Source organism: Martes martes, assembly GCF_963455335.1.
Source record: "Martes martes genome assembly, chromosome: 3".
Taxonomy (NCBI): Eukaryota; Metazoa; Chordata; class Mammalia; order Carnivora; family Mustelidae; genus Martes; species Martes martes.
The window spans coordinates 98,894,459-98,921,409 of NC_137890.1; the positions used below are offsets into that span (position 1 = coordinate 98,894,459).

The 26,951-nt window shown below is 34.1% G+C and overlaps 1 protein-coding gene across 1 annotated transcript in view; it reads right to left on the reverse strand.

Annotated features, from left to right (window-relative positions):
- Positions 1-4,078: 4,078 nt before the first annotated feature.
- The window catches only part of ACTR3 (actin related protein 3), a 61,425-nt gene continuing 38,552 nt past the window's right edge, over positions 4,079-26,951 (reverse strand). The window contains exons 7-12 of the mRNA XM_080798052.1: positions 22,116-22,259; positions 20,014-20,187; positions 10,999-11,091; positions 10,671-10,796; positions 6,585-6,668; positions 4,079-5,307 (exon numbers count right to left, since the gene is read on the reverse strand). Coding sequence (XP_080654178.1) covers positions 5,212-5,307; positions 6,585-6,668; positions 10,671-10,796; positions 10,999-11,091; positions 20,014-20,187; positions 22,116-22,259 — 717 coding nt within the window. The 3' untranslated portion in view covers positions 4,079-5,211. The remainder of the gene's footprint in view (positions 5,308-6,584; positions 6,669-10,670; positions 10,797-10,998; positions 11,092-20,013; positions 20,188-22,115; positions 22,260-26,951) is intronic.

Consider the following 26,951-nt stretch of genomic DNA (forward strand, 5'->3'; position numbering starts at 1 on the left):
GTGGGGAGCTGTTCTCCCTCACCCTTTACCCCTCTCCATTCTCATGCTCTCTCAAATAAAGAAAAAAGAAAAGAAAATGGAGAAAGTTTTAAGTCATCATCTCTAATATATCTCAAAATGGGATCTGGATAAGAGAGAATCAAAACTGGTCAACAAAAGCAAAACTAGAAATTAGCAGAGTTCCTATTGTTGATAGTGAATGGTACCAAACATTTCAAAGCATTTCAGTTAGCACTGTACAATGCTCAGATTTAGAGTGCACATTACAAAGATTTAAAAATGACCATAAACTAGATGAAGAATTACTGAAGACTCACTTCAGAAAATTTATGATCACTTAATAATCCTCCACTGTTTTATAAAGAATATCACTGTTTTAAGATAAAATCTAGAGAAACAGAAAAATATAGTAATTTTTACTTTCTTGATAAATATGGGTTATCTTTTAAAGGGCCAAATATCATATACACAATTCAAAGTTTTAATTTCAAAATGAAGGATGGATTTTATTCACTCATCCATTCATTTATGAAACACATTTACTGAACCATTACTATGTGCCAGGTAATATGTAAGGCACTAGAAATACCAAATGAATTAAGAATGATCTCTACTGTATAATTACTTTCTTCAACTGTTGTTGGATTTAATATTTCTGATTGTTTTAAGAATGCCAAGAACACATAAAAGACTAATTTTAAACTGTAGCCACACATTTAACTTTTACCGTAGTTTTTTCCCCTCAAAACAACCACCACAACCACCATCATCTTTATGAAGAAAAATCCTAGGCTTATTAAGACATCTCTGAAATCTCCTCTGTGTATTTATCACTACACTAACTTCTGAGCTCAGGGCAGAAAGTTTTATTCATCATGAGACACAGTGCCTGAAACACAGTATGCAGTCCAGAAATGTCTCTCAGGATTGGGAGGCCCAAACCCTGATGCAGTACATGGGTGGTATAAATGAGTTGTAGTGTTTGAGCAAATGTGAAACCATTTCAATTCAGCACCTTAATTTTAATGTAATGTATAAAAGTCACCAAAAGTGATGGAATGCTGAAAAACAGTAAGGATCATTTGTTAAATCAAAGTAAGAGTAATTTTTTTCTAATTTTTAATTTTCTCAGTTTTTTTCTTCAGTTGCCATTTTTGCTAAATCACTCATTTGTATTTTTGTACCCTTTTTTTTTAACTGCTGCGGCATTCATTAGAGCAAGATTAACACAATTCTGAAACTGAACAGGTATAATTTAATTCATTTAATTCAGCTCCAAGTTCCAAGTGCATCAGTTAAACTGGGTTATGGCATGGAGAGTACCACAGACAACCACAGACTAATTTATTTCTGTTAAGATTCTATTAAGACCAAGCACATTACAATAAAGTGCTGGTATGCTGATAAATAAATACTATGGAAGAGGAATGAACAATATTGAGGAGTCATCAACAAAAAATTGCAGAAATCCTTTTTCATTCAAGTCTCCAGACCTTCCTACAGATCTAAAAATTCTTAAGGTCAGCTTAAATGTGATATGAGCCTAATTACAAAAACAAAGTACTTATTTTTAGGTTTTGCTATGAAGAGTTTCACATAACTTCTTGCTGACAAATCTGCCCATGGCTGGGGCGCCTGGGTGGTTCAGTCCATTAGGCATCTGCTTCGGCTCAGGTCATGATCCCAGAGTCCTGCTCAGCAGGGAAGCTGATTCTCCTTCTGCCCCTCCCCCTGCTCGCTGTAAAAAAAAAATAGACTATATCTGGGGGGAAAAAAAAAAAAGGGCAAAAAAAACTGCCCATGGCCAAATGTATAGGCTACATGCTATGACACTGAAATATGCTCTAGGGCATAGAGAAGTAGAGGTTTCACTCTGAGAGTTTGTTAAGTATGTTGGTTTCTGTGTACTTTAGGTAATATATTTAGTGACATTAACCCCAGTTGGGAATCTATGTGCTAACAGCTTCAGAGACTGCACCAGGCTACTGGAGGTACCCAGGCACAGTGATATGAACGAGGTAAGGGAACAGAGGGTCACAGGAGTCAAAGCTGAGCTGGTAACAAAAGCAGAAATACACTGGACTTTATCATGGACTGATTAGTCCAGTATTGAGAGGAACACCAACTCTTTACAATAGCACAAATACCATATGACACTAAAAATAATTTCATCAACAATGTTACCTGGTACCACCTTTATGGTTATCTGAATGAAGAAAGTTTCTATTTTGTAGATATATTCTCTAGGACTTCTCTGTAGAAAGTAAATAAATAAACAATATAATAGCCTATTATCTCTATACTTCGTATTATTTCTGAAGCTATTTCTACAAATAACTGCAAGAACAGTTATTTCAACTTGTTCAAGTGGCTTTGAAAACAAACCAAAAAATTATACTGGTGGACCTTAACAATATTGCATTGTTCTTTTTTATCAAAAAAGAAAGCAGACAGGAAGGTTATCAATTGCAGTATATACCACTTACTAATGGGTAAAGAGTAAGTTGTGAAAACCGGCTTACTGAAGAGTAGACAAACTAGAGAACCATTATCTACTTTATTTCTGTCCATTAATATTTCCCAATTGATCAAAGCTCTGCCTATTAAAATGGAGACATCAGAAAACACCTTTACTATCACAAATGAATCAATTCTAACAAATCATAAAAACTGCATTGTTAATCCATATATCACCTTCTATGAAAAGTGAATTAAGGTCCAGAAAATTCAAAGAATTTGTCAAGGATTATACAAATATAGCTTCCATGTTTTAATAATAACAACAAAAAATAAAAGTTGAAGGAATTCTATCATCAATTTGTAGAACCAGAATAAAAATTTCAGTTACTGGTCTCATTTCCAATGTACCACACTCAAGCAGCCTGGTATCAAATCAGTGTTACAGATCTGAATTCATCTTGGCCAGAATCTACACATATATAACCAAAGGTGCTGTAAATGGAAAAATGATATACAGTAATAGGGAAGATGTAAAGAAGTAAGAGCACTGTTTCTCTCATACTACAGCTCAGTCCCAGAAAAGCAGAGCAAAAGGGCCAACAAGAAATACAGTAAAGGTTTGAATCTTCTTGTTTCCCTAAAATATATGTAAGTTTAAAGGAAATTTTTTGATTCAGATTTTTTTAATCAGTTAACATTTTTATGTAAGTATGCATGAGATTGTAATCTGTAGCTCTGTAAACATGTCTTTTGAGCTTACTTACTTACTATTCAATAACACTAGGTGGAAAAGACATATTTAAGGCAATGCTAATAACACTTTATTGGACCAGGAGGATGAAATCTTTAATGTTTATCCATTTAGTTCTGTATCAAAAAAGATTTGAAAAGCAGAATGAAGAACAGTATATGTAGCAAACTCCAATTCGTGCTAAAATAAGGGAGCTATACTTCTTTGTATATGCACAGAAAATTACAAAAAAACAAAGACATTTCTAATTGAAATGAGAAAATAAAACAAGCTAGGGTGAAAAAGAAAACTACTTTCACTATCTACTCTTTGGTACTGTTTGAATAGTTTTTTTCTTTACATGTTCATGAACTACTTTTTTTAAGTGAGGGGGGAAAAATAAGATCTTTGATTCTGATACTACCACTACCAGAGGACATACACTCCCGTTCTTTACTCCCATACTCAAAGTTTCACAGAAATGATTAATATAATTTTAAGTACCCTGCTTCATTTTAAATAAAATCTAAAGTTTACTCCTCAATTCTATCTTTATATTAAACACAAACAACAAAGACCCTTTACTTGTTCTTTAACTTTTAGATAGACGTATACTAATTCTCTGTGCGTTTTCACGGATAATGAAGTTCAAATGTGCACTGGCATTAATGCTGAAGTTTTAAAAAGCCTAAAAAAATCTTCCATTTTTATTCTTCTATAAACATAACTGGTGAAATTTCAAGTTCACAAAGTATTTTCTACCATACATATTATAGAGATTTCAATGAATCCCACTATTCCAACAGAAACAGAAATCCTATAAGATACATAAACACAAAATAGAATGACACTGCTTCTAAAAAAAAAAAAAAAAAAAAAAACTTTAGAAAAGGTAATTCAGTTTTAATTTATTTTCATCACTTTTTCTTCATGATCCAGATATTTTAAAATGCAAAGAAAATTAACTTTCCATGATATGTCAGGGACCGGCACTAAAAAAATTTTCAGACTGCAAATGAGTTATACAAATGAAAATATCAAATGGAGATCCAGTTATCAAAATGAAAGCACTCAACATATTAAAAGTTCACAATTATTTGTTTAGAGCACATAAAAAAGTCAGCTTGCTAACCAATTGTTGTGATTTTAAAGAATCATAGCAGAGGTCTGAAGAAAATAGATTAGTTAACTTATAAAGAGATTAAAGAGCTTGAAACAAGTATTAAAAAGAAATTTGTGCCTTTATTAGAATGGTGTTAGGCTTTAAATATACCAATTTTGGTAATCAAATTTACTTTTAATAAGAAATGACACTACAGAACTGCAGTACTGGTCCAACAGTCTTCTCTTTACTTTTCCTTTAAAGCAAGAAACAGGATTCGAGTAGTCAGAAAGCACTAGCGGGCATCAGTTAATCCAAGATACTAGCTTCTTAGTTCCAAAAGCACTTGCAAAGAAAACCACTGGGGGTACAAGGGGGTGGAAGCCATTTGTAATAACTGGAATCCCATGAGTGTGTGTGTACGCCAAGTCTCAGGAGGCTTTTTTTTTTTTTTTAATTTATCCTTTACTTGGTCACTTGTTTCTCCTCAAATACTAGTTTTTCTTTGACTTTTTTCCTCAAAGTATAAAAAGTATGAAATATAAACAAGCTCTTGCATTGCACACTTAGAAGTGTACAACTCAAGCATTATAGAGCTATCTACATACCGATAAATCCCATCAAATCTTGGATAATTCAATAATATACAAAATATCAGGGCACAGAAAGAACTAAAACCCACTTCTTTTTGTTACACATAAGATTCAAATATTCAGTCTAAAGAAAAACACTTAATCATTTTGGCTCTCCTCTACATTCGCATGTTGATACACTTATAAAATATTCCTGTATAATTATGTTTGGTCTTCTTACTTCAAGTCAGGTTTAAAACCTCAAAACTAGCCATCCAGACAAAACAGGTAATCAGAAAGATTATTTCTTCCCCACCTCCCTAACCCCAATAATTATGAAATCAATTTTACGACATGACTCCAAACACTGGATTGTGACGACAAATGCTAGGTCCAATTTCTTCATAATCCTTTTTGGTGTGGCATACTTGGTAGAACTCGGGCTGAAAATAAAAACATGTATTTACACAAAGGTCAAAAGTGTACCACCTCTCAAAATGCTTTAAAATAGAACAAAATGTTTATTATTAGTCCATCTGGGTATTTAAATGAAGCTTAAAAATTCTAGAAACCGTTACTTAAAAATCAGCTACAAACAGTTATCAGAAATGAAAAGTAGGATTTAACACATGTCCTAACACACATCCTCCTACCTCAACACAATTCTGACATTCTGAGGACTGGAAGACTGATTCTCAAAAGCTCAAACTATTCTGATGAGATTTCCCTACACTGTATAATAAATCAATATTCTAAAAAGCAGCATTAATTTAAAATATAAATAAGGGGCACCTAAGAGGTGCAGTTGGTTAAGTGTCTGACTCTTTAGGCTCAGGTCAATGATCTCAGGGCCATGGGATCAAGCTCGCATTGGGCTCCATGCTGAGCACTGAGGAGTCCGCTTCAGATTCTCTCTCACTCTCCCTCTGCTTCCCCACTCGCACCGTCACTCTCTTTCTCATCTCTAAAATAGATACAATTTTTAAAGTAAAATAAAATATAAACTCCTCTTAGTCATACACAAAAACTTCTAGATTGTTTCCTCAATAAAGGTCTGATATACTTCTTCAAAGGGCAAACTTACAAACTCATCAGCTTATATGGGACAAATGGAAGATAATCAAAATAAGTAAGTAACTTTACCTCTTATTTTTCAATGGTTTTAAAAATCCAAGTTTATGTAATTTTCAATAATTCAGATAAAATTTCTTTATCTTATTTAATACTCTGTGTACTATAGGATAAAGCACTGATATTTAATAGGCAAATGATGTTAAAATTATCTTTTAAAGAGGTTTTAAGATGTTTTGTTTTGGGGAAATGGCCCTTAGAATAATTCCCTTTACTAACTTTTGAACATCATACTTCCTATGCAGTGATCTTGATGTTTTAAAATATTTGCACAGAAAAAGCAATGACCTTCTCATATCTGTATCATCACAAGATTAAAAGAACTTTACCTACAGATTAATTTTAAAACTCTTAAGTGTTCACTCTAAAAAACTGTCTAAGCAAGCAAAAAATAAAATCCAAATAACTACACTTTAAAATACTATGTACATACAGACGTTTCTAATTTTAAAACTTTCTCATGCAATCTACAGCTATATGCAGATAAATTTAAAGAAATTTCCCTTGTTATTCTACACTGCATAAATACTGGCAATTTCTTCTCTCCAGAAAAAAAAAAATCAAATTTGAAATATAAGCTTTATCTCACCGTGGAAGCCAGCATGGATCCTCCAAACCAAACTGCATATCGCTGCATGTGGTGTGTAATGACTTGTACATCAATAGGTTTTGGCTAAAAATGACATAGCAAGAGCAGTTCAATAGTAAATTCAAGTAACAATTTCTGTATCATTTAACTGTAAATGTATGTAACACAAAACTGTGTACTCAAAAGTAAATAAAACTTCAGAAGAGGCAGGATGCATACAAAGCAAAATAGAATACAACAGAAACAAATTAAGCTAATTGTATTTTTAAAAAGTAATAATAGCCACACTGAAGTGGGAAAGAGACTAACTCAAGTAATTTATGAACACAGGATTATGACTAGCCCTCTGTCTTAAGATAAAAACGAAGTAGGGTGACTGGGTGGCGCTGTGGGTTAAGCCTCTGACTCTTGGGTTTTAGCTAACTAAGGTCATGATCTCAGGGTCAAGAGACCTAGCCCCGCCTTGGCCCGCGTGCTCAGGCTGCTTAGGACTCTCCCTCCCTCTTCCTTTTTGTTTAAAAAGATAAAAATGAGGTAAATCTTGAACTCTAGTTAGTATATTTATCACTGTAAATGTGATAAATACATTGATGTGTAATACACTGTTAGTATATTTATCACTGATTAATAATTCTGAAAGCACTATAATATGTATTACAGTTCAAGCAAAAACATAAATATATTGTAGATAATGGAAGCCAAGCTTCTGTCAGAGAATAGCATTACAAATACGGAAAAGTGGAAGGCTACAATGAACTTCTGGTATTCTGGAGCTAGCAGTATCACTACGAATTAAGTTTTTAATTTATATAAATATAAAACTGGATACAGATGAATGTGTATATGCATGTGCACAAACACCTCCCAGTTCTGACCCAAGAAGGCCTAAGGCAGTGACCCTCAGTAACAATGAGTATTTGGTTCCTTTTTTTTTTTTTTTAAGATTTTATTTATTTACTTGTCAGAGAGAAAGAAAAAGAGAGAGAGCACAAGCAGGAGGAGTGGCAGGAAGAGGGAGGAGCAGGCTCCCTGGTGAGCAAGCAGCCCAATGCAGGGCTTGATCCCAGGACACTGAGATCATGACCTGAGCTGAAGGCAGACACAACCGACTGAGCCACCCAGGCATCCCCAAAATGTGTTTCCTAAATAGCATTCTCCACTAAAAGGAACAAGGGTGTCTCCAGAAAGGAAAAAAAAAAAAAAAGGCTGATTCTGATATTGGAGAACACAAAGTACAAGATGAATCTGAATTATTCTGCTGTGTCAAGGAGTAGCAAAGATCCTAAAGAATACTAGGGCCACATCACACATCAAAAGGACAAAAAGCCACCTTTAATGGCTCCCACTGGCCAAATCTGAGAAAATTTGAGCATCAATTGAGCATCAAAATTAAAGATATTAATAGTATTGATATGTTAATATTTTATTGCAATGATATTAGTGATATAGCCTAAAGAAAAATATGAGAAATCAGGTTTTTATAGAGGTATTACTGAACGAATGAATGAGAAGGGGAAAACTCTTCCTTACAGTAAAATGAGACTAAAAACCACAGAAGGAATAACAGAATTTGCAAAATACCAGTTGGCAACTACCACATAGTGGTAACTATTTTAGAAAAGAGAAATGGATGTTAAAACCAGTGGTTCAAAGTTTGGTAAGAAACATGAAAGCTACATAGTCTGAAAGTATCTTCCCTTAGTATTCTTATTACACATAAAGAAAAAATAACAACTTGTATAGAGAAACCCAGCAGACACAACTTTAACCAACTGACAAAATTAACATCTGGGACAAATTATACCATGTGTCTAGTGATACAACAAACTAAAAAAGGATACAACATCATTTCTGTGGTATTACTGCCAAAAGTACATAATCTGAACCTAACTAATCATGAGGAAATACCAGACAATCCCAAATTGAGAAACATTCTGTAAAATAAATGGCCTGTATTCTTAAAAAAAAAAAAGTTACGGTTAAATAAGAAAGACAAAAAAGGGGTTTGTGGGTGGCTCAGTCAGTGTGGAGTCTGCTTCAGATTCTTTCTCCCTCTCCCTCTCCCTTAAACCCTCTCCACCAAGAGCACTTACGCACACTCTCTGGCTTGCTCTCTAAAATGAATGAATACATGAAAGAAAGAAAGGAAGGAAGGAAGGATGAATGAATATAAAAGAAGACTGAGTACTTACTCCAGACTGAAGGGACATGACAACAAATTAATGAATTGAAACATGCAATCCTAAGATTGGATTCTAGACCAAAAAAAGGTATGTATTTTTTCTCCCTTTTGCTATAAAGGACAATAATGGAAGAAGTGGTGAAATGTGAATCAGGTCTATAACTAGATTTTTTTTTTATCAGGTTAGTTTTGTGACAATTGCAATGTCCTGTTTTGGGACATACACACAAGTATTTAGGAGTGATGGGACATTACACTTTCAATTCATTCTCAAATAGTTCAGAAAAAATATTTGCACATATAGGTAGTACGTGTATATATTTGCGTATGTAGGTATCTTTGTAGATATAGAATAAAGCAAATATAAAATGCTAACATTTGGAGAATCTAGGTGAACGATATACAGAAATTCCTATTAGGTTTTGTATATTTTCTGTAAGTATGAAATTATTTCAAAATAAAAACTTTAAAAATATTTACATGTCATAAAAAATGGCATTTTGGGGGAGTTAAGAAAAGCTAATTAGTTGTCATAAAAAATTACAAATTGAAAGGCAATACAGTCATATTTAGATACAGATATATAAAAATGTGATGAAAATCCATAAAAATATAAAGTAAAATGAAAAAGAAGGCAGAGTCCTCCAGTAAACTGGATTTCTCCTTTATCATTAATGTCAGTACAGTGCCAATATCACTGAGGGGGAAAAAAAAGTCCTCATTTCTTATTTTGAAATGTACAAAAAGCCTAAAAATGTTAAATTTTTACTTTACTAAAATACTATACTAATAAACGGCATTTGTTTCATTTATCTATAATGAGCCCATTACAAACTAAACAACTACTTTGAAACAAACTTTTTTTACTGTGCTCCAAGGGTAAGTTTAAGATAATCAAAATTTAGGGACTGAAAACAGTCAGCTGTCATGCAATTTCTAAACAAGCAGCAAACCCTAGAGGATTATGTTTTACTTTTAAATAATTTTGAATGACTAGTAGTCTCAGATGAAGCCCTAATTCTTGATAATTTTCCAAGTTGAATAAAGCTTGTTTTTATTTAGCCATGTATCCTCTAAGTTAATATTTTGCTTCAATATTCTACACTGAACAAGGATGAAACATAACATTTACTAAAAAACTGTCTCATAAATATAGAAAGCAAGCATCTGAGAATCTAAATTCATTTTGATTTTGACAGCAAACCCAAAGTCCAGGACATGTAAAAGAAGTTATTTCTGCTAAACCACCAACTGGATTTCACACTATGAGGCTGCTGTGGGGAAGCTAGAATGAGTCTGTGCAAGCAGGATAAACCTCACAACATCAGCTTCTCTATCAACTAGGCTTTGTTGTACTGCTATAGTACTCTTTAAAATTGTGTGGGTCCTTACGGAGTATTATCCCTAAAATATGCAAGGAATTCTTCTCTATGTAAGTTATCCATGAGATACGTATGAAATATTGTCACTCACACAGGCTAAGAATATTTTCCAGAAATGTTGATACTATCCTAGAGGAATCAAATGGCCAATCAAGGACATGATACTCTTGAATGATTCCATGTATGTAAATCCTTTAAAACTATATGTTTTTCTGAATACATGCAGTTAAAAACATGACCTGGGTAACCTAAACTCATGATAGCAACTACCCTCAGGAGGAAAAAGAAAGGATGGAAACCAAACAGAGAAAGGAAAAGGTCTAAGGAAGGTAAGATACTCTTTTTGTAATATTTTATTTCTTAAAATAAGATCTCAATATGATTAACCACTTTCCATTAGAAAACCTGACAGAAATCCTCTTTATTTCCCTAAATAAAAGCAGAAGTTGGCAGACATTTCCCATCCCCATTACAATTATCAAGGCACCCTCAAACCCCCCACCAATATCTGAAAAAACCAACCTTCAATCTGCCACCACTCAATTCCTCACTTAATTTCAGCCTGGCATCTACAGTTCTTTTCAAATCTCTTTGCAAGCGACGTCCAAAGTCCCTGAACATGGTTGAACCTCCAGAGAGGACAATATTCTATATCATTGGAGAAAAATAAATAAGTATGATTTTTATTTAGAAAGAAAAAGAAAAAATTTTAAGACATATGAAACAGTACTAAAATCCTATCATAGGCTTTTGAAGAGAGGATTTTTAAATTTAATATTCAACAATGGACAGAAAAATAAAGAAGTTTTTTTAAAAGAAGACCTTGAACAATTTTGCTGTAAATACTGACCTTGTAGAGTGGACGTCTGACATCGATAGGGCAATTCTGAATTACTTCATCTACAACTTCTGAGATAGGTTGAGTAAAGTCTGGATTAGCAAACTGAAAAGTAAAGGTGGATATATGATAGAGATTAGATCCCTACTTAAATATCACAATAAAAAATTAAGAAAGTTTTCAGTTTAAAAAAAAAAAAAGGACTTTTTACAAACATAAATTCTGGTCTCTAACTTAAAATTAAAGACTCTGAAAACAGAGATTTCAGAAGCAATCAACTTATAGTAATGATGATATATACCTTTTCATAATCATCAGAATAGCAAAAATGTAAAACACATATACCATGAGCTGGTAAAAATCCACAGGCATGCACATGAATAGCACTCTGAAAATCTGAGCTGACCAGCACATTCGTAGTTGAGGTCAAAAAAGGAAATGCCCAGTCTTCTCATTTCAGCTTTCATACTCTAAGTGTCCTTTTCATGATCTATTTAGTGCCCGTTTCCACATTTTTGTGGGTGATTTTGCTATTTAAAAGGGTCTCTGGGGCACGTGGGTGGCTCAGTCGGTTGGGGGTCTGCCTCTGGCTCAGGTCATGATCCGAGGGTCCTGGAATTGAGCCCTGAGTCGAGCTCCCTGCTCCACAGGGAGTCTGCTTTCTCCTACACCCTGCTCTTGTGCTCTCACTTACTCTCTCTCTCTCAAATAAATAAAAAATCTAAGATAAATAAACAAAAGGTTCCCCAACCATAGTAGTGCCAAAGTGCTATCTACCATTCCTAAGCTTAAGGCTATGATATATGTCATGGAGAAAATACAGTTCTGGATAAGGTTCATTCAGGCATGAGTCACAGTTTTGCTGTTAGCCATGGGATCAAGGCTAACAAATCAATGATATATACTAAATAGTGCATCTTTAAACAGAAACACAAATAATAGCTCTATGTTCAGCTGACAAAAGTGTTGTAACCTAAAGCTCCAAGAACCTAACCCTGTTTCCCTCTATGAGCAATGATTCAGTATTCACGAATTCAGTGTTCACAGCAACTTTTTGGAGTATCTACTGGGAATAATGAGAATAAACTGTATACTCACATGATGATATAACACAGTTAAACTATTTCCAACAGCTGACACTCAAAAGCAAAACTCATTTTTTTAAAAGCTGACTTCAAAAAAACTTCAGTGATTCCATATATGTATATCTTTTAAAAATACGTTTTTCTGACTACATGCACAGTTAAACACATGAACTGGATATACACTAAATTTTTAACAGCAATTGCCCTCCGGAGGAAAAAGAAAGGATGGCAACCAAATACAGAAAAAGGTCTGAGGAAGGTAAGATACTCTTTTTGTAATATTTTACTTCTTAAAATAAGATCTCAATATGGTAAATATTAAAGTATTAATATGTATTTATTTGGAATGGAAGGTACAGGTATTACACAAAACTTTTCAGAATTCTTTAACAGGCTGGATAAGGTGTGAGATAGAAAGCAATTTGACAACTTCAGTTATGATGGAAATAGAATGAGGTTAAAAATAATAACTTTTTAAAAAATGTTTATATATAACAAACAGGTCTTATCAGATAAAGGGCTAGTACCCAAATTCCATAAAGAACTTATCAAACTCAACACCCAAAGAACAAATAATCCAATCAAGAAATGGACAGAAGACATGAACAGACATTTCTGCAAAGAAGACATCCAAATGGCCAACAGACACATGAAAAAGTGCTCAACATCACTCGGCATCAGGGAAAGACAAATCAAAACCACAGTGAGATATCACCTCACACCAGTCAGAATGGCTGAAATGAACAAGTTGGGAAACGACAGATGTTGGCGAGGATGCAGAGAAAGGGGAACTTACACTGTTGGTGGAAATGCATGCTGGTGCAGCCACTCTGGAAAACAGTATGGAGGTTCCTCAAAAAGCTGAAAATAGAGCTACCCTACAACCCAGCAATCACACTACTGGGTATTTACCCTAAAGATACAAATGTAGTGATCCGAAGGGGCATGTGCACCCCAGTGTTTATAGCAGCAATGTCCACGATAACCAAACTATGGAAAGAACCTAGATGTTCATCAACAGATGAATGGATAAAGAAGATGTGGTATATACATATACAATGGAATACTATGCAGCCATCAAAAATGAAATCTTGCCATTTTCAATGATGTGGATGAAACTAGAAGGTGTGCTAAGCAAAGTAAGTCAACCAGAGAAAGACAATTATCATATGCTCTCTCTGACATGAGGAATTTGAGAGGCAGGGTGAGGGGTCGTAGCGGGTAGAGAGGGAAAAAATGAATCAAGATGGGACCGGGGAGGGGGACAAACCATAAGAGAATCTTAATCTCACAAAACAAACTGAGGGTTCCTGGGGAGCTGGGGTAGGGATAGGGTGGCTACGTTATGGACACTGGGGAAGGTATGCGCTATGGTGAGTGCTGTTAATTGGGTAAGACTGATGATTCACAGATCTGTACCCCTGAAGCAAATAATACATTATATGTTAATAATAAATAAATAAATAAATAAATAAAGCTTAGCAACAGAAAAAAAACTTCTTTTATATACAACAAACAGGCCTTATAAAAGGAGAAATAAAATTAAGGAGGTCTTCCTTTCTCCCACGTTATTTATTTTTATATGCATGCTTATGACCCTCCAAAATCATATAGATAGAGAAATGTGGCTTAATCTGAACCTTGAGAACCCAACCTATAGACTATTTGTTCTGTCAGAAGTAGTCCATACTGTATTCTGTGGGAAAATAATTCAACTCAGCTGGCTCTGTATGCCATGTATAGACAAGCTTAGTTTACTGGCAGCAAATGGCTCAGTCCATAACTAACTAGAATGAGCAAAAGAACTGGAATCCTAAAAATTTTATTTTGTCATCTGTAGAAATTCTCTAGGTTCTGACAACAAAATTTCTAAGGAAACTAAGTTCTCAAAACATGCTTTTATGATCCCATAAAGATACCTCAACCTGAGACCTTGATATGAGATTTAATCCCCAAAATGTGGACAGAGACCAATTTGATAGAAAATATGTTCCAGAATATCTTAATATCAACTTATTAATACAGAACTTACAAATTCTCTACATTATCTTTATTAGCTGTATTCCTTCAATATCTACCTAAACAACACACACACATACATACATACATACACCCACACACACACACACACACACACCCCTCACAGAGGAGCACATGTGCTCAAGAGATTAACCCTCCCGTAATTCTTTCCTTAACCTTTAAGACAGTTATATGCTGTAACATAAGCAAGTAAGACAGGAATAGAGTAATTCATTCCTGTGCTAGGCCCTTCTCATAGCAATTTTTAATCAAGAACATACAAAAAGAATTTATACATTCTTTAAATATTCTGGATCTATCCACAGATATTTTGATTTAGAAAGACATGAAGTCTGATTTGAATACATCTTCACAAAAAGCTCATAGACTATTATGCTATACAGAATCCCGGATAAGAATAGGAAGAATAATATGCAATACAGCAGCAAACATGGATACTTAGTAAATAAACAAAGGAAAAGAGTAAGAATTAACAATAAATTGTTGTAGGTTACTTAGTACTTGACTATGCTCAACCTAGGGTCTCCACTAAGACTATTTTTAGGCCTTTTGTTTTCATTTTCAGCAAAAGGGTTAGCCTTACCTCTAAATGCTCTCTGATCAGGTCTTAATACTAATATAAGTGGCTATCAAAGGAGGAGTATCTCTTCTCTCTTCTGAAAAATTTATAGAGAATACACCCAAGCAAACAAAACAGTTCAAATAGCTTTGTCAAAAAAAACTTAAATTTCCTTCAGAGGAAAAAAAAAAAAAAAAAAAAAAAAAAAAAATCAGAGTGCCAAGCCAAGCCTGCTCCTTCTAAAAACAGTTCTTTCAAGCATGTGTGATGAATTTAGCTATTCAAAAAATAAATACCCTTACTCTTTCATACAGTTTATGTTCAGTGTCCAAGTTTAGATACCTACACTTTCATCTAGACAAAACAAAAACAGAGTGAATATTTCAAATGACAGAGGAACTCTGACACAGAAATATCTAGAACTACAAAAGACAGAACTTAAAATTTGCTTGGGAAGTGACACAGTTCATAGGATACAAAAAAAAAAGTCTATTCTGGAAAAACATGGTGAACTAAGCACACATATCTCAACTTGTTTTCCCTACTAAAAGCACCAAAGAAGAATTTTTTTAAAAAAGGAATAATCCCAAATGTATGGAGAGAACAGAACAAGAAGAAACAGCAACAAAATCTGGCAAACTGGAATCTGGAAAGCAGATGGACAAGACATGTACTCCCACCAAAACACTTAGTAAGTCATCAGTTGGGAAAGCCAAGAATAAGGCTGTTTTCTATTACCACCACCAACCCCCCCCCCCCCCCAGAACTGGCTGTACCTGTCAACAGTGAAAGTGAGGTAGAAGGACAGGAAGGAACACTGGCTGAAAGTCTCTGTGGAAAAGCAATTAAGTCACAAACCCCAACCAAATAAGTCTATGAAATGCCTCCTCATCCAAGGAGAAAGGTGATTGACTTATTCTCTAAAGGGAATAAATTAGAGCCCCGGTACTCTTATAAATGGCTGAAAAGAATGAAAGCTGGGGGCTTTTAAGTGAATGTATGCAGCCTACTGCTGACACACAATGGCTGACCCTCTTCCCATTTAGCTGCCAACCTCTACCCTCCAGGCAGCAATCTTCCTGGGACTATCTGAAATGATCTAAGGAAACATACATAGGGCATTCCCCCAAAGAAAAGGACATAGTCTACAAGCCCCATCCACAAAGCTCAGATTTCCAATCAGATTTTTAGTGTTCCCTTCTTAAATGAGTGGCCCTCAAAAACCCCTAGCATGAAAAATACAGGAATCAAAACAAAGAAAACAAAGAGAAAAAGCAACCTGGAGAAAGAGACTAGGCAGAAAGAAGAAAACTTCAAAAAACCTAGACTAATATCCTCAGAGAGCCAGAAGATATGCAAATATGAAACAAGAACAGAGCAGCATAAAAAAGGAATATTCAAGAGCAGACGTAGGGGAGCCCTTGAAAATTAGGTATGTTACCAGAAATAAATTCAGCTGAATGTTCAGAAGATAAAACTAAAGAAATAACCTAGAGAGTGGAACAAAAAGTACAACTAGAAGAGAAAAAGAGAGTACATCAGAATGTTAGGGGAACAAAGGGACAATATACAAGTATCTGGAAAGAAAAAAAGCAGGCCCTATAAAAGATTTAGGAATCAGAACAACTTTTTATTTCAAGTTATAACAGGAAGCAACTGAGCTGAGGCTTCAAAATGCTGAGGAAAAATGATTTACAATCTAGAATTCTATACCCAAATTATCAGACAATCATAAAGATAAAATGAGTACATTTTCAAACATGCAAGATCTTGAAATTTTCATCCTTCATGTGCCCTTTATATCAGGAATCCCAAATGGAAATGATTTCCACCAAAATAAAGATAGATAAAGATATGGGATAGAGGGAAGAGGGATTTAAGTGAGAGGCAAAAGGAATCTCCACAATGATGGTGAAGGAAGATGACAACTCTTTACCAGGTGCAGAAGGAAACAGGTTCTGATTGGGACGTAATGCATGCTCTGGAAAATTAAATTGATTATAAAACCCTATGCATCTGAATATCCTGAGAAGACAGTTTTAAAACTAGTAGGTAGAATTCAGAGGTGAATTAAGGATCATTATTTTAAAACTAAGCAAACAAGTTACTATTTCCCATGGAAAACAAAATATAGGACAGAAAAATATTTCATGGTAAACTGTATAACTCAGATTTGATCAGAATTTATGTTCACAAGATCTGACTAAAATTTGTGTTCACAAAAATGTAAGCACTGAATTTTTACCTAGCTAAAATCATAATGTAATTACTGGGACAAAAGGTATGGAAAGGTACTGCTTGCCATGGCAACAAAAGAAAGGGAGAAAAGGCAATCCTTTTCCTCCATAGCTGGAAACTGATAGAAAATGCCTAAAACTGAAAAATGCAACCAAAGCAATTTGTAGCAATGGAGGCAATCACCAAAACAATCAACTAAAAAAGGTTGAAGTGCTTACCTCTAGGAAAAAAAATAAAGAAGTATGCAGGACACTCCTGGTTTTTGTTAGAAGTTAAATAATCAGGACTTTTAAACAATGTGCATATTCATAACTGGTTTTAAAAAAGAACTCAAAAGAAGAGAAAAATATGGATTTCTACAGAAGAAATTATTTACAAAGAAAAAATGCTATAGAGAGTAAAAGACATCTCAAAGTTTTAAAAAACTTAATAAAGAAAACTCAGCTTATCAAATGATAAAAATTAAAGGAAAAATATTACATATAAAACATTAGCGGCAAGGTAAACTGACATCCTGACAACCATCCCTTTCCTAAGCAACACAACACAACCAATACAACAGTTTATTTATGTATCTAATATGTCAAAGATTAAGACTGTCAGGACCTTGCTGAGGGTGTAAGTATTCCACTCAAATGCTTCCTCCTTTAAAATCCAAGATATCTCTTACCTCCCACGCTATTATTTATCTTGTAACGATCCTATTCATCTAGGACTTTGGTTCTGGATCTTCTGCGATTCTCTAATTCCTGTCCTCCACATGGCGGTTTAGTATGTCTCTCCAGTATACCAACTTCAACTGATGTTCCTTAACTTGTGACCTTTAATACGTTCAACTTCAGCAGTTCACATATACATGACCCCAAAAGAAAATGTGACCTGACTGCCAGCTACGTGGTTATCTTTTGATCTTCTTAAATCACTACTAACAGGACAGAACAAAATTACAAGAATGGATAAATGCCCAAGGATGAAAAGAGAAGGTAAGTAAACATGAATAAAATACTTCAATCCTGTTTGGAAGACAAAAAAGGAATGTTACATCCTAAGTGCCTCCAGAGGGCATACTGCTAAAAAAGTCAATCCATTCACCCTGCAGAACCCTGGAAGTCCCCAAAATTCAAAGGATAAGAAACCACAAAGAAAAAAGTAAAACAAGGTTTTAAAAAAAACTGTTAAATTTCTCTATATAGAAATACCCCCAAAATCCCTTCAGATTACAGTTAATGACACAACCTCAATGAATAAATGAAATAAATGAACAGAGAGAAAAATGACACAAATGAAGAAATGAGGTAAAAATTTAGGAGAAGCTCAATTTTAAGAGAAAAAATTTACATTACAATTTTGCCTCGAACGCAAAAAATATTAACAGGTATAATAATATTTATATACTGTAAAACTACTGATTTAGCTAATAACTATAACATAACATACAGGCTGAAGGAAGAGGGTCTAAGGAAATATCAACTAACCTAAAAGGAAGCTGGTAGATAAATTACTTATGTTGCTATGTCAAGAAATAAGAGGACAAATATTTGGAGATGTTCAGGTAATTGCCAAGAGTGTGGGCTCAGTGAGAGCTAGTGAATGCTCTGCGGAACACAAAAAGAGTGAGAGTAGGGGTGGAGGATGAGGAGCTGCTATTATTATTTAAGCCTGTCAGTGTTCTTTTAAAACTTTTAAAACTATGTACATATGTCCTTTTATGAATTTTCATTTTAAAGACTGCAAAGAAAACGTGCTGTCTAAAGCCTTAAAACACCCATATACTTGTCTGACCACAATGCCTTATCCCAGGTGCTCGCTCACTACTTTGCTTCCAATTTACGGCTATATGCCAATTCATCATGATCTCCCATTCCTACCCATATCTCCTTCGCATCCAGCTGTTCAAGTTACACATACGGGAATCACAGATTTTTCATATTTACTCCCCTCACATCTAAGTAATCAGTAAGTCACGCTGATTCTATTGCTTTTTCTTACCTCTTTCTCAATCTTACTGGCCTGACATTACTTATCCTTCATCTGGAAAACTGCAATAAACTTACCTGTTTCCAACACAATTCACACCCCTGTTTCAAATCCATCCAAACCAGTGCTGCCAGAGTGATCTTTCTAATCTGTGTCATTTGCACTAAAGATCTCTGCACAGAATCCAGAACTCCTTTCTATAGCATATTAGTCCCTCATAAACACCCATCTGGGCTCATCTCCTACCAATCCCTTCCTTTATAATTTTATTACCTAGCGATCTCCTATCCCAAACTTCTACCCAACCTATCTCTTCTGCCAGAAAGATACTTCCCTAACATACCTGCCTGACAAATATGTATTCGCCCTTGAAGTCTTAGTTCATAAGAAGCTTCCTTAGTTCTCCCAAGCAGACTTAGATGTTCTTTGTTCCTATGCCCTCCCCAAATCCATGCATTTATTGAAACAACTATGCCTGTTTAGATATTCATCTCCCTTACTCTGAGCTCAGTAAGAGCAACATAAAATACTTTTTCATCTTAAAATATTCCATACTTGAACTGAGACCATTAAAATTATATTCACTATTTGCTAAGTGAATAAACAATATTTAAAAATAACTTCTTAATGCCAAGTAAGCATAGTAGGCATTTAATGTAATTCTATTAATAAATTTCTTCTATTAAGTTACTGGAAGAATTTTTCATATTAAAAACACACCTTTTATTTACTTAATAAAACCTCCATGTGGCTAACATTTCATAGAGACAGAAAACTATTTTGCTAATAAATATTTTGTTATGATAGTCAACTAATGGTTCTTGGTTTAATGGTTATTTTATATGGGGCATTAGTAGTTCTAGAACTTTTCCAAAATACTTTATTTAAATGGTCATAAATTTTAAGGGCTCATAAGCCACAAATATTAAAAGACAAGTTTTAGTTTTCTAAATATACAAAAAATAGTAACTTATTTAGCCTATTTCAACATATGAAACTATTCCTCTTGAAAATAACTCACAATAGCATTTTAGTATACAAAAGAAAAGTTCTGAGATTAACTCCTCCCTGAATTTCTCAAAACAATCCCTTCTAAGAAGAGAAAAAAAAAAAAAAAAAAAAACTTACCTCTGGATGAAAAAAGATTTCAGGTCCCAAGAATCTCTCATAACCAACATCAATAGAAAATTCTTTCTTTGAGATAGCATTGATTCCAGTATATTGCTTAATCCACTTTGATCCATCTGTGTCATACTTATTAAATTCTTTTACTAAATCTGGGCAGACATAACTATAGCGCTCCTAGGAAAACAAAGAAATGAGTTAATTATTTCCTCATTTTAGGAACAGTAGAAAAGGATGACATATTTTTGGCAAACCGGAATCAAATGAACAAGTATCTCTGGAAAATAAAATTAAGAAATTAAGCTGAAGATAATTTCATGTTAGGACATTAGTTTATGTTTAGTACAAATAAATAACTCATCTCTCATTTCCTACACATAATTCCTAGCTTCATACGTACTGAATAAGACTTGATCAACTGAAGAGACAACCTCTACTATTTCAAGGTTATTTTATGAAAACATTCATTATTGTCATTCAACATTTTATGCAGTTCCAACAATTAATGGAGTCTGCATTATGAAGAGGAGAAAACATAAATACAGAACTAGAGAATAAGTAATAGCTGATATAACCCACAAATTAATATAGACCCTTAATCCTTAATACCTTCCTGGAACAAAACTAAATATGATCTAAGTAAATGAGCAAAAGAAAAAAGGCTAAAAATAAAAACTATTCTTTTTTACTGTATCACCTACAATGCCAAATTGTTGCGTATCTGGTTATAAGTCCTAAGTAGAAGTTTTCATCAAAAATGCAATTCAAAAATGTTACGGGTTATAACATTCTATTTGCAATTTATGGACACCTGAATCCACGTTTCATTTTTTTTTAAAGAAAAACACACATTTCACATATTTTTGTACATGAAGAATTCTAATCCAAAACAGATGCAAATACTATTACTAATAATATAAAGACATATAAGGAAAGAATATGGAAAACAAAGAACAATTTACTGTTATTGTAGGTCTTCTTTTTCCAACATCAGAAGTAGGAATTACATGAAAATGATAATTCTTAAAATACATTCAGTCTGAGCATCAGTATTCTCTAAAATAGATTTTAATCCTTGGTGCTTTTGTTATTTTTTTTTAAACCCCACAGGCTTCCCAAAGATGCAGAAGCAGTATTCATGTTAATTTTTTACATATTTAATTTTGATGCCATCCTTTGGGTTAGTTTTGGCAGCCATTTCATAATTCCTTTACTACTAGGAAGCAGTAAATTCCTTGAAGTTATTTTTGCAGGGGGATTTTTGCTTTCACATACTGAAAACATATGAGAAACCCACTAAAATTTTTGTAGGTATGTTGGCAAATGATAAATTTAAAAAGCGATGCTCAGTATTTTGACAGTTTACATAAAAGCACTGATCTAACAAAGACTTATATAACATACAAATCATTAAAACACCTTAAAGAGTCTTCACATTTTTCTTTTATTTGCCGTATCACGTGAGCCAAAAACCACCTCTATTCTAGTGAAATGAAACAATTACATCAAAAAAAAATTTTTCAAGAGAAAATTGTTAGGATTAAAATAAAGAATTCAGGGGCGCGCTTGGGTGGCCCAGTGGGTTAAGGCCTCTGCTTTCGGCTCGGGTCATGATCCCAGGGTCCTGGGATCGAGCCCTACATCGGGCTCTCTGCTCCGCAGGGAGCCTGCTCCCTCCTCTCTCTGCCTGCCTCTCTGCTTACTTGTGATCTTTGTCTGTCAAATATATAAATAAAATCTTAAAAAAAAAATAAAAAATAAAGAATTCAGTGAAAAAATTGAGATACAAGAACTATGAAATGAACTAATTATTTTTACTATGGGGAATGATCACAAAAATGTATGCTGAAGTCAGCTGGTACAAATGTTCTTGATTCAAATGTGAAATGTGGAGACAACAAGGCACGGAGTTGATAGTCCCACAAAATCTCCTTACAAGAAATAAAGAGAAAACATATATATAATTAAGGGTAATAATTTATAACTGGCTAAGTAAAAAGGTTTGTTTTTTTTTTTAAGTACCATTCTTCACCTGAGAGTTTTCATGTTAATACTGTAAATCTGATTTTAATTTCTAGCTGAATTACACTCTCATTACTTTTTACCTTTACTGCCTTAGCAGTTTCCAAGGATTGCTCTGGTGGGATTCCTACTTCTCGGTCTCTCAACAACTGCTGAATAAAATATGTTATATCTCGTCCTGCGATTGGAATGTGCTTAATACAGCTGCCAATCACATACCCTTCAGCCTATATGGGGGAAAAAAAGTGGCAAATTTACTTTCAGTGATTTCAAAATTAAAATAACAAATAATCATCAAAGATTAATTTCTCAAGTTAGTGTGTTTATATTCCTAAGTACTTCTTTATCCCAGGAGAGTTCTTCTAGTCTTTATTCTTCAACCGTATTCCTCACAATACTGTATAATTTATAATACTGTACAGATATTAGGAACAAGAATGGCCGGCAACTTAGGATTGTTCTTTTACTGGTAAGAGTTTATAACTAAGACTGAAATGACTTAACAACACAGAAATGACAAATTTCAGAAGTTTTAAATGTTTTGACAGCAGATCAGATAGGAAATTATTTTAAAATCTTTTATAATTTCAGTAAACAATTTAGATAGGATTGTAGGAAATCTGATCATTAACCCACAAACTCATTTTTCCTAATGAAGCAGGTACCAATTTCACAAGGCAGAGGCATTCTATGCATTATTATAATGCCAAATAATTAAATGCTACACAATTCATAAATTTACAGATATGAGTCAGAAGTACAAAAAATAATTTAACAAAATTAAATTTCATTAACAAAGAATATCATCTGGCCATGACAGAGTATTAGGGATTGGATTTAACCTCTCACCTTAAAGGGGAAAAAAAGGATATATTAAATGAAATAAAACATTTTCCGACACTAACAGGCAGAATAGGGCAGTGTTCCCAATGAGAAGAGAAAGCAAACAAGATGAGTGCTATAAACATCTCATCTCATTGCCTAGGAAGAGTTTCTAGGCAGCAATAATGGGAGAAAGAATCCAAGCAGAGTCAGAAAGTCTCATTAAGTTGAGGATACAAAATTTAGATTTCAGGGAAGTCTACTGCTACAGCTTACATGTCAAACTACTAAAGCTGAAATAGCTACAATGACACAGAGCTCTGAGATGTGAAAAGTAACACCTTAGCTGACTAGTAATCATCACATTCATGTTAGGAAACCATCAAGGCCAGAGAAAGAACCTCTGGAAAGCGGGAACAAACAATCCTCAAAGCTTATTGTAGCTGGGAATAGTTTACATTCCCATTAGCCAGTGTAACAAGACCTCAAACACAGGACACTGAGTAGAATCCTCAGAAGAGTGCCTCAAGAGTGGGGACAAAGTAGGACCAGACAAAAGATTGTTCTGGACTTGCTCAATAATGTTTAAAAGGAAACCCTGAAAGAATCAAACTGATTCCTAATAATTTAACTGTATCCCAGGAAAAATACCTCAAAGTATCTTTAAAAGTCCCCAAATCCAGGACATAACAACGTGAACATACAGTACCCAATGAAAAATTATACCCAAGCAAGAAAGCTGGAAAATACAACCCCTGACTGGGGAAAAAAATCAAGAGAAAGAAACAACGAAAGAAAGAAAGAAACAAAGAAAGAAATATCAAAGATAATAGTATTCATAGAAAAAGACATTAAAACAACTACTATATATTCCTCGTAATCAAGAATGGAATCATGAATGGAAACATGAATGAGAGAAAGGAAAGATATAAAAAGATCCAAAGAGAACTGCTATGGAGAAAAATAAAAAATCTAAAATTAAAAAATACCCTAAATGTGATTATAGCAAACTAAACAATAAAGAAAAATGTGAACTTGAAGACAAGAACGAACTACTCAAAATGACAGAGATAAAAAAAGATCAGGAAAAAAATGAATGGAGTGCCAGTAACCTGTAAGACAACTTTAAGTAGCCTAAGAGACACAAACCTGGAATACCCAAAGATACGGAGGAAAAGAAGGGATACAAAAAAATATGTTGAGAAATAAAGAACTTCTCAGGAATTATTTAAAAAAAAAAAAAAAAAAAACCTACAAATCTAGATTCAAGAAGCTCAACAAACCCAAACCCCAAGGAGAAGAAGTGGGGGGGAGGGGATGACACATTTAGGTACATCACAATCTTGAAGGCAGCCAGACAAGTAATATCACAAAGAAACAAGCAAAGGAATAACAGCAGACTTATTTTCATAAACAATTTAAGCCAAAAGACATTAGAACTACAATAGACCTACAATTAGAACTACAATAAGAACTACTATAAAATACTGAAAGGAAAAATCTATCAGCCTAAAATTCTACACCAAGTAAAAATCTTTCAAAAAATGCAGGCAAAATACTTTTTCAAAGGATATACGTAATGAAAGAGTTCCTAATCAGCAGACCAGCACAGTAAAATATACTAAAGGCCAGGGGTGCCTGGATGGCTCAGTTGGTTGAGCATTCTACTCTATTCCAATTCAAGTCATGGTCTCAGCATTGTGGGGTTGGTCCTGTAGGGATTCTCACCTCAGTGTGAGTCTGCTTGTCCCTCTTCTCTTCCTCTCCCCCTCCTTTGCCCCTTCCTCCTCCCTACCCCCTACATGCATACATGCTCTCTAAAATAAATAAATAAAATCTTAAAAAAAAAAAAATCAATGCTAAAGGTCATCATTCTGGAAGAAAGAAAATGATGTTAGATGGAAATCTGGACCTTCACAAAGGAAACAAGCACTGGAAATGCTAAGTCCGTAAATACAAAAGAAATTTATCTTTTTCAAATTCTCTTTTAAAGATGGCAATTTGGGGGCACCTGGGTGGCTCAGTGGGTTAAGTCTCTGCCTTCGGGTTATGTCATGATCTCAGTGTCCTGGGATCGAGCCCCACATCGGGCTCCATGCTCGACAGGGAGCCTGCTTCCCCCTCTCCCTGCCTGCCTCTCTGCCTACTTGTGATCTCTGTCAAATAAATAAATAAAATCTTTTAAAAAAATAAAAAATAAATTATAATAATAATAAAGATGGTGATTTGTTCTCAGCTGATATGGTTTACCCCTTCCAAAACTCGTATGTTGAAGTGCTATCTTCGGATACCTCAACAATGTGACTGTATTTAGAGATGGGAACTTTAAAGAGATAATTAAGTTAAAATGAGGTGATTAGAGTGGATCCTAATCTGATACGATTAATATTCTTAAAAGAAGAAATCAGGACACAGACACACAAGAAGACCATGTGCAAACAAATGGAGAAAATTGGGCCACCTAAAGAGAAGACCAGAGAAGCCTCAGAAGAAATCGACCCTGCCAATATCTTGATCTCTTTGTTGCCTCCATCTGTGGAAAAAATTAATTTTCTATTGTTTGAGCCACTCAGTCTGTGGTACTTTGTTACAGCAGCCCTAACAAAACCAATATACTACTTACAGTGAAACAAATTAATAATGTACTATAAGTTTATAACATGAAGAAGTAAAATGAGTGACTATTATAGTGTAGAAGGGAAGTACACTGTTGTACACTTCTATTTATAAAACAGAATATTATTTGTAATTAGATTATAAACTAAATGTTTATTATAAGCCCTAATGTTTATTATAAACATAAAAAATGTTTATTATAAGCCCTAGAGCAACCACCAAAAAATAAGCAAGTGACAATAGCAAAGAAGTAGAACATAGCTAATAAGTCAATAAAGATAAAATGGAATTATAAAAAAGTACTCCATTAATTCAAAAGAAAGCAAGAAAGAAGGAAAAGAGAACAAAACACAGGAATATCCAATTCTTAATACCCTTATGAAAACTCATTCTTATTCATTTGATAGCATATATCTGAAAATTACCTTATTTGAACATTATCAAGATATTGATATTACTGATTAGCTGTGCAGATGTTAAGACTGGGGTGAGACGAAACCAGTTTGAATCCTAGCTCCCCAATGTATTATTTGGTGATCTAAGGCAATTCATTTATTTGCATTTTTAATGAGTAAACTGAGGTCTTCAATGTAACTTACGTTATAGATTCTGAGGTTTAAAGGAAAATCTTAAGTGAGTTAAGCCTCTGCCTTCAGCTCAGGTCATGATCCTACGGTCCTAGGACTGAGGCCTGCATCGGGTTCTCTGCTCAGCAGGGAGCCTGCTTCCTCTCTCTCTGCCTGCCTCTCTGCCTGCTTGTGATCTCTGTGTGTGTATGTGTAATTTTTTATTTTATTAAAAAATAAAAAAGAATCTCTACAACTAATAAAGAAAAATATGTTGCCAACTGAACTATAAAAAAAAAAAACACCATGAAATATTGGACACATCCCAATTTCCAAGATATTAAAGTATCCCCAATGGCAAAATAAAATCTGGTATAACCAAAGAATGAAACATTATTTGGGAATAATAAGAAATGAAGTGCTATACATGCTATATCTTAGATAAATCTTGAAAACCTTAGGCTTCATGAAAGAAGCCAGTCATAAAAGGCCATAAGTGTATGATTCCATTTACATGAAATGTCCAGAAAGGGCAAATCTATTTGTATTCAACCACATGTATAAGTGGTTGCCTGGGGCCAAGGTTATCATGGGGGGACTGACTGCTAACAGATATAGGGTTTCTTTTTAGAGCAATAAAAGTGTTCTAAAATTGACTGTGGTAATGGATGTACTTGGTGAAAAACAAAAACAAAAACAAATCCACAAGTATACACTCTTAATAGGTGAACTGTATGGTGTGTAAATTGTATCTCAAGAAAGCTGTTACTAAAAAAGGAACAATCATTACTAAAACTATCATGACACTGGGAGCGTAGATTATGACATCTAATCTAAAAGTAGTCACCCTGAGAATGTAATCCTCAACAGAAGTTGCCTGATGCATTAAAAATAGGAATGACTAGTAATGAAGAA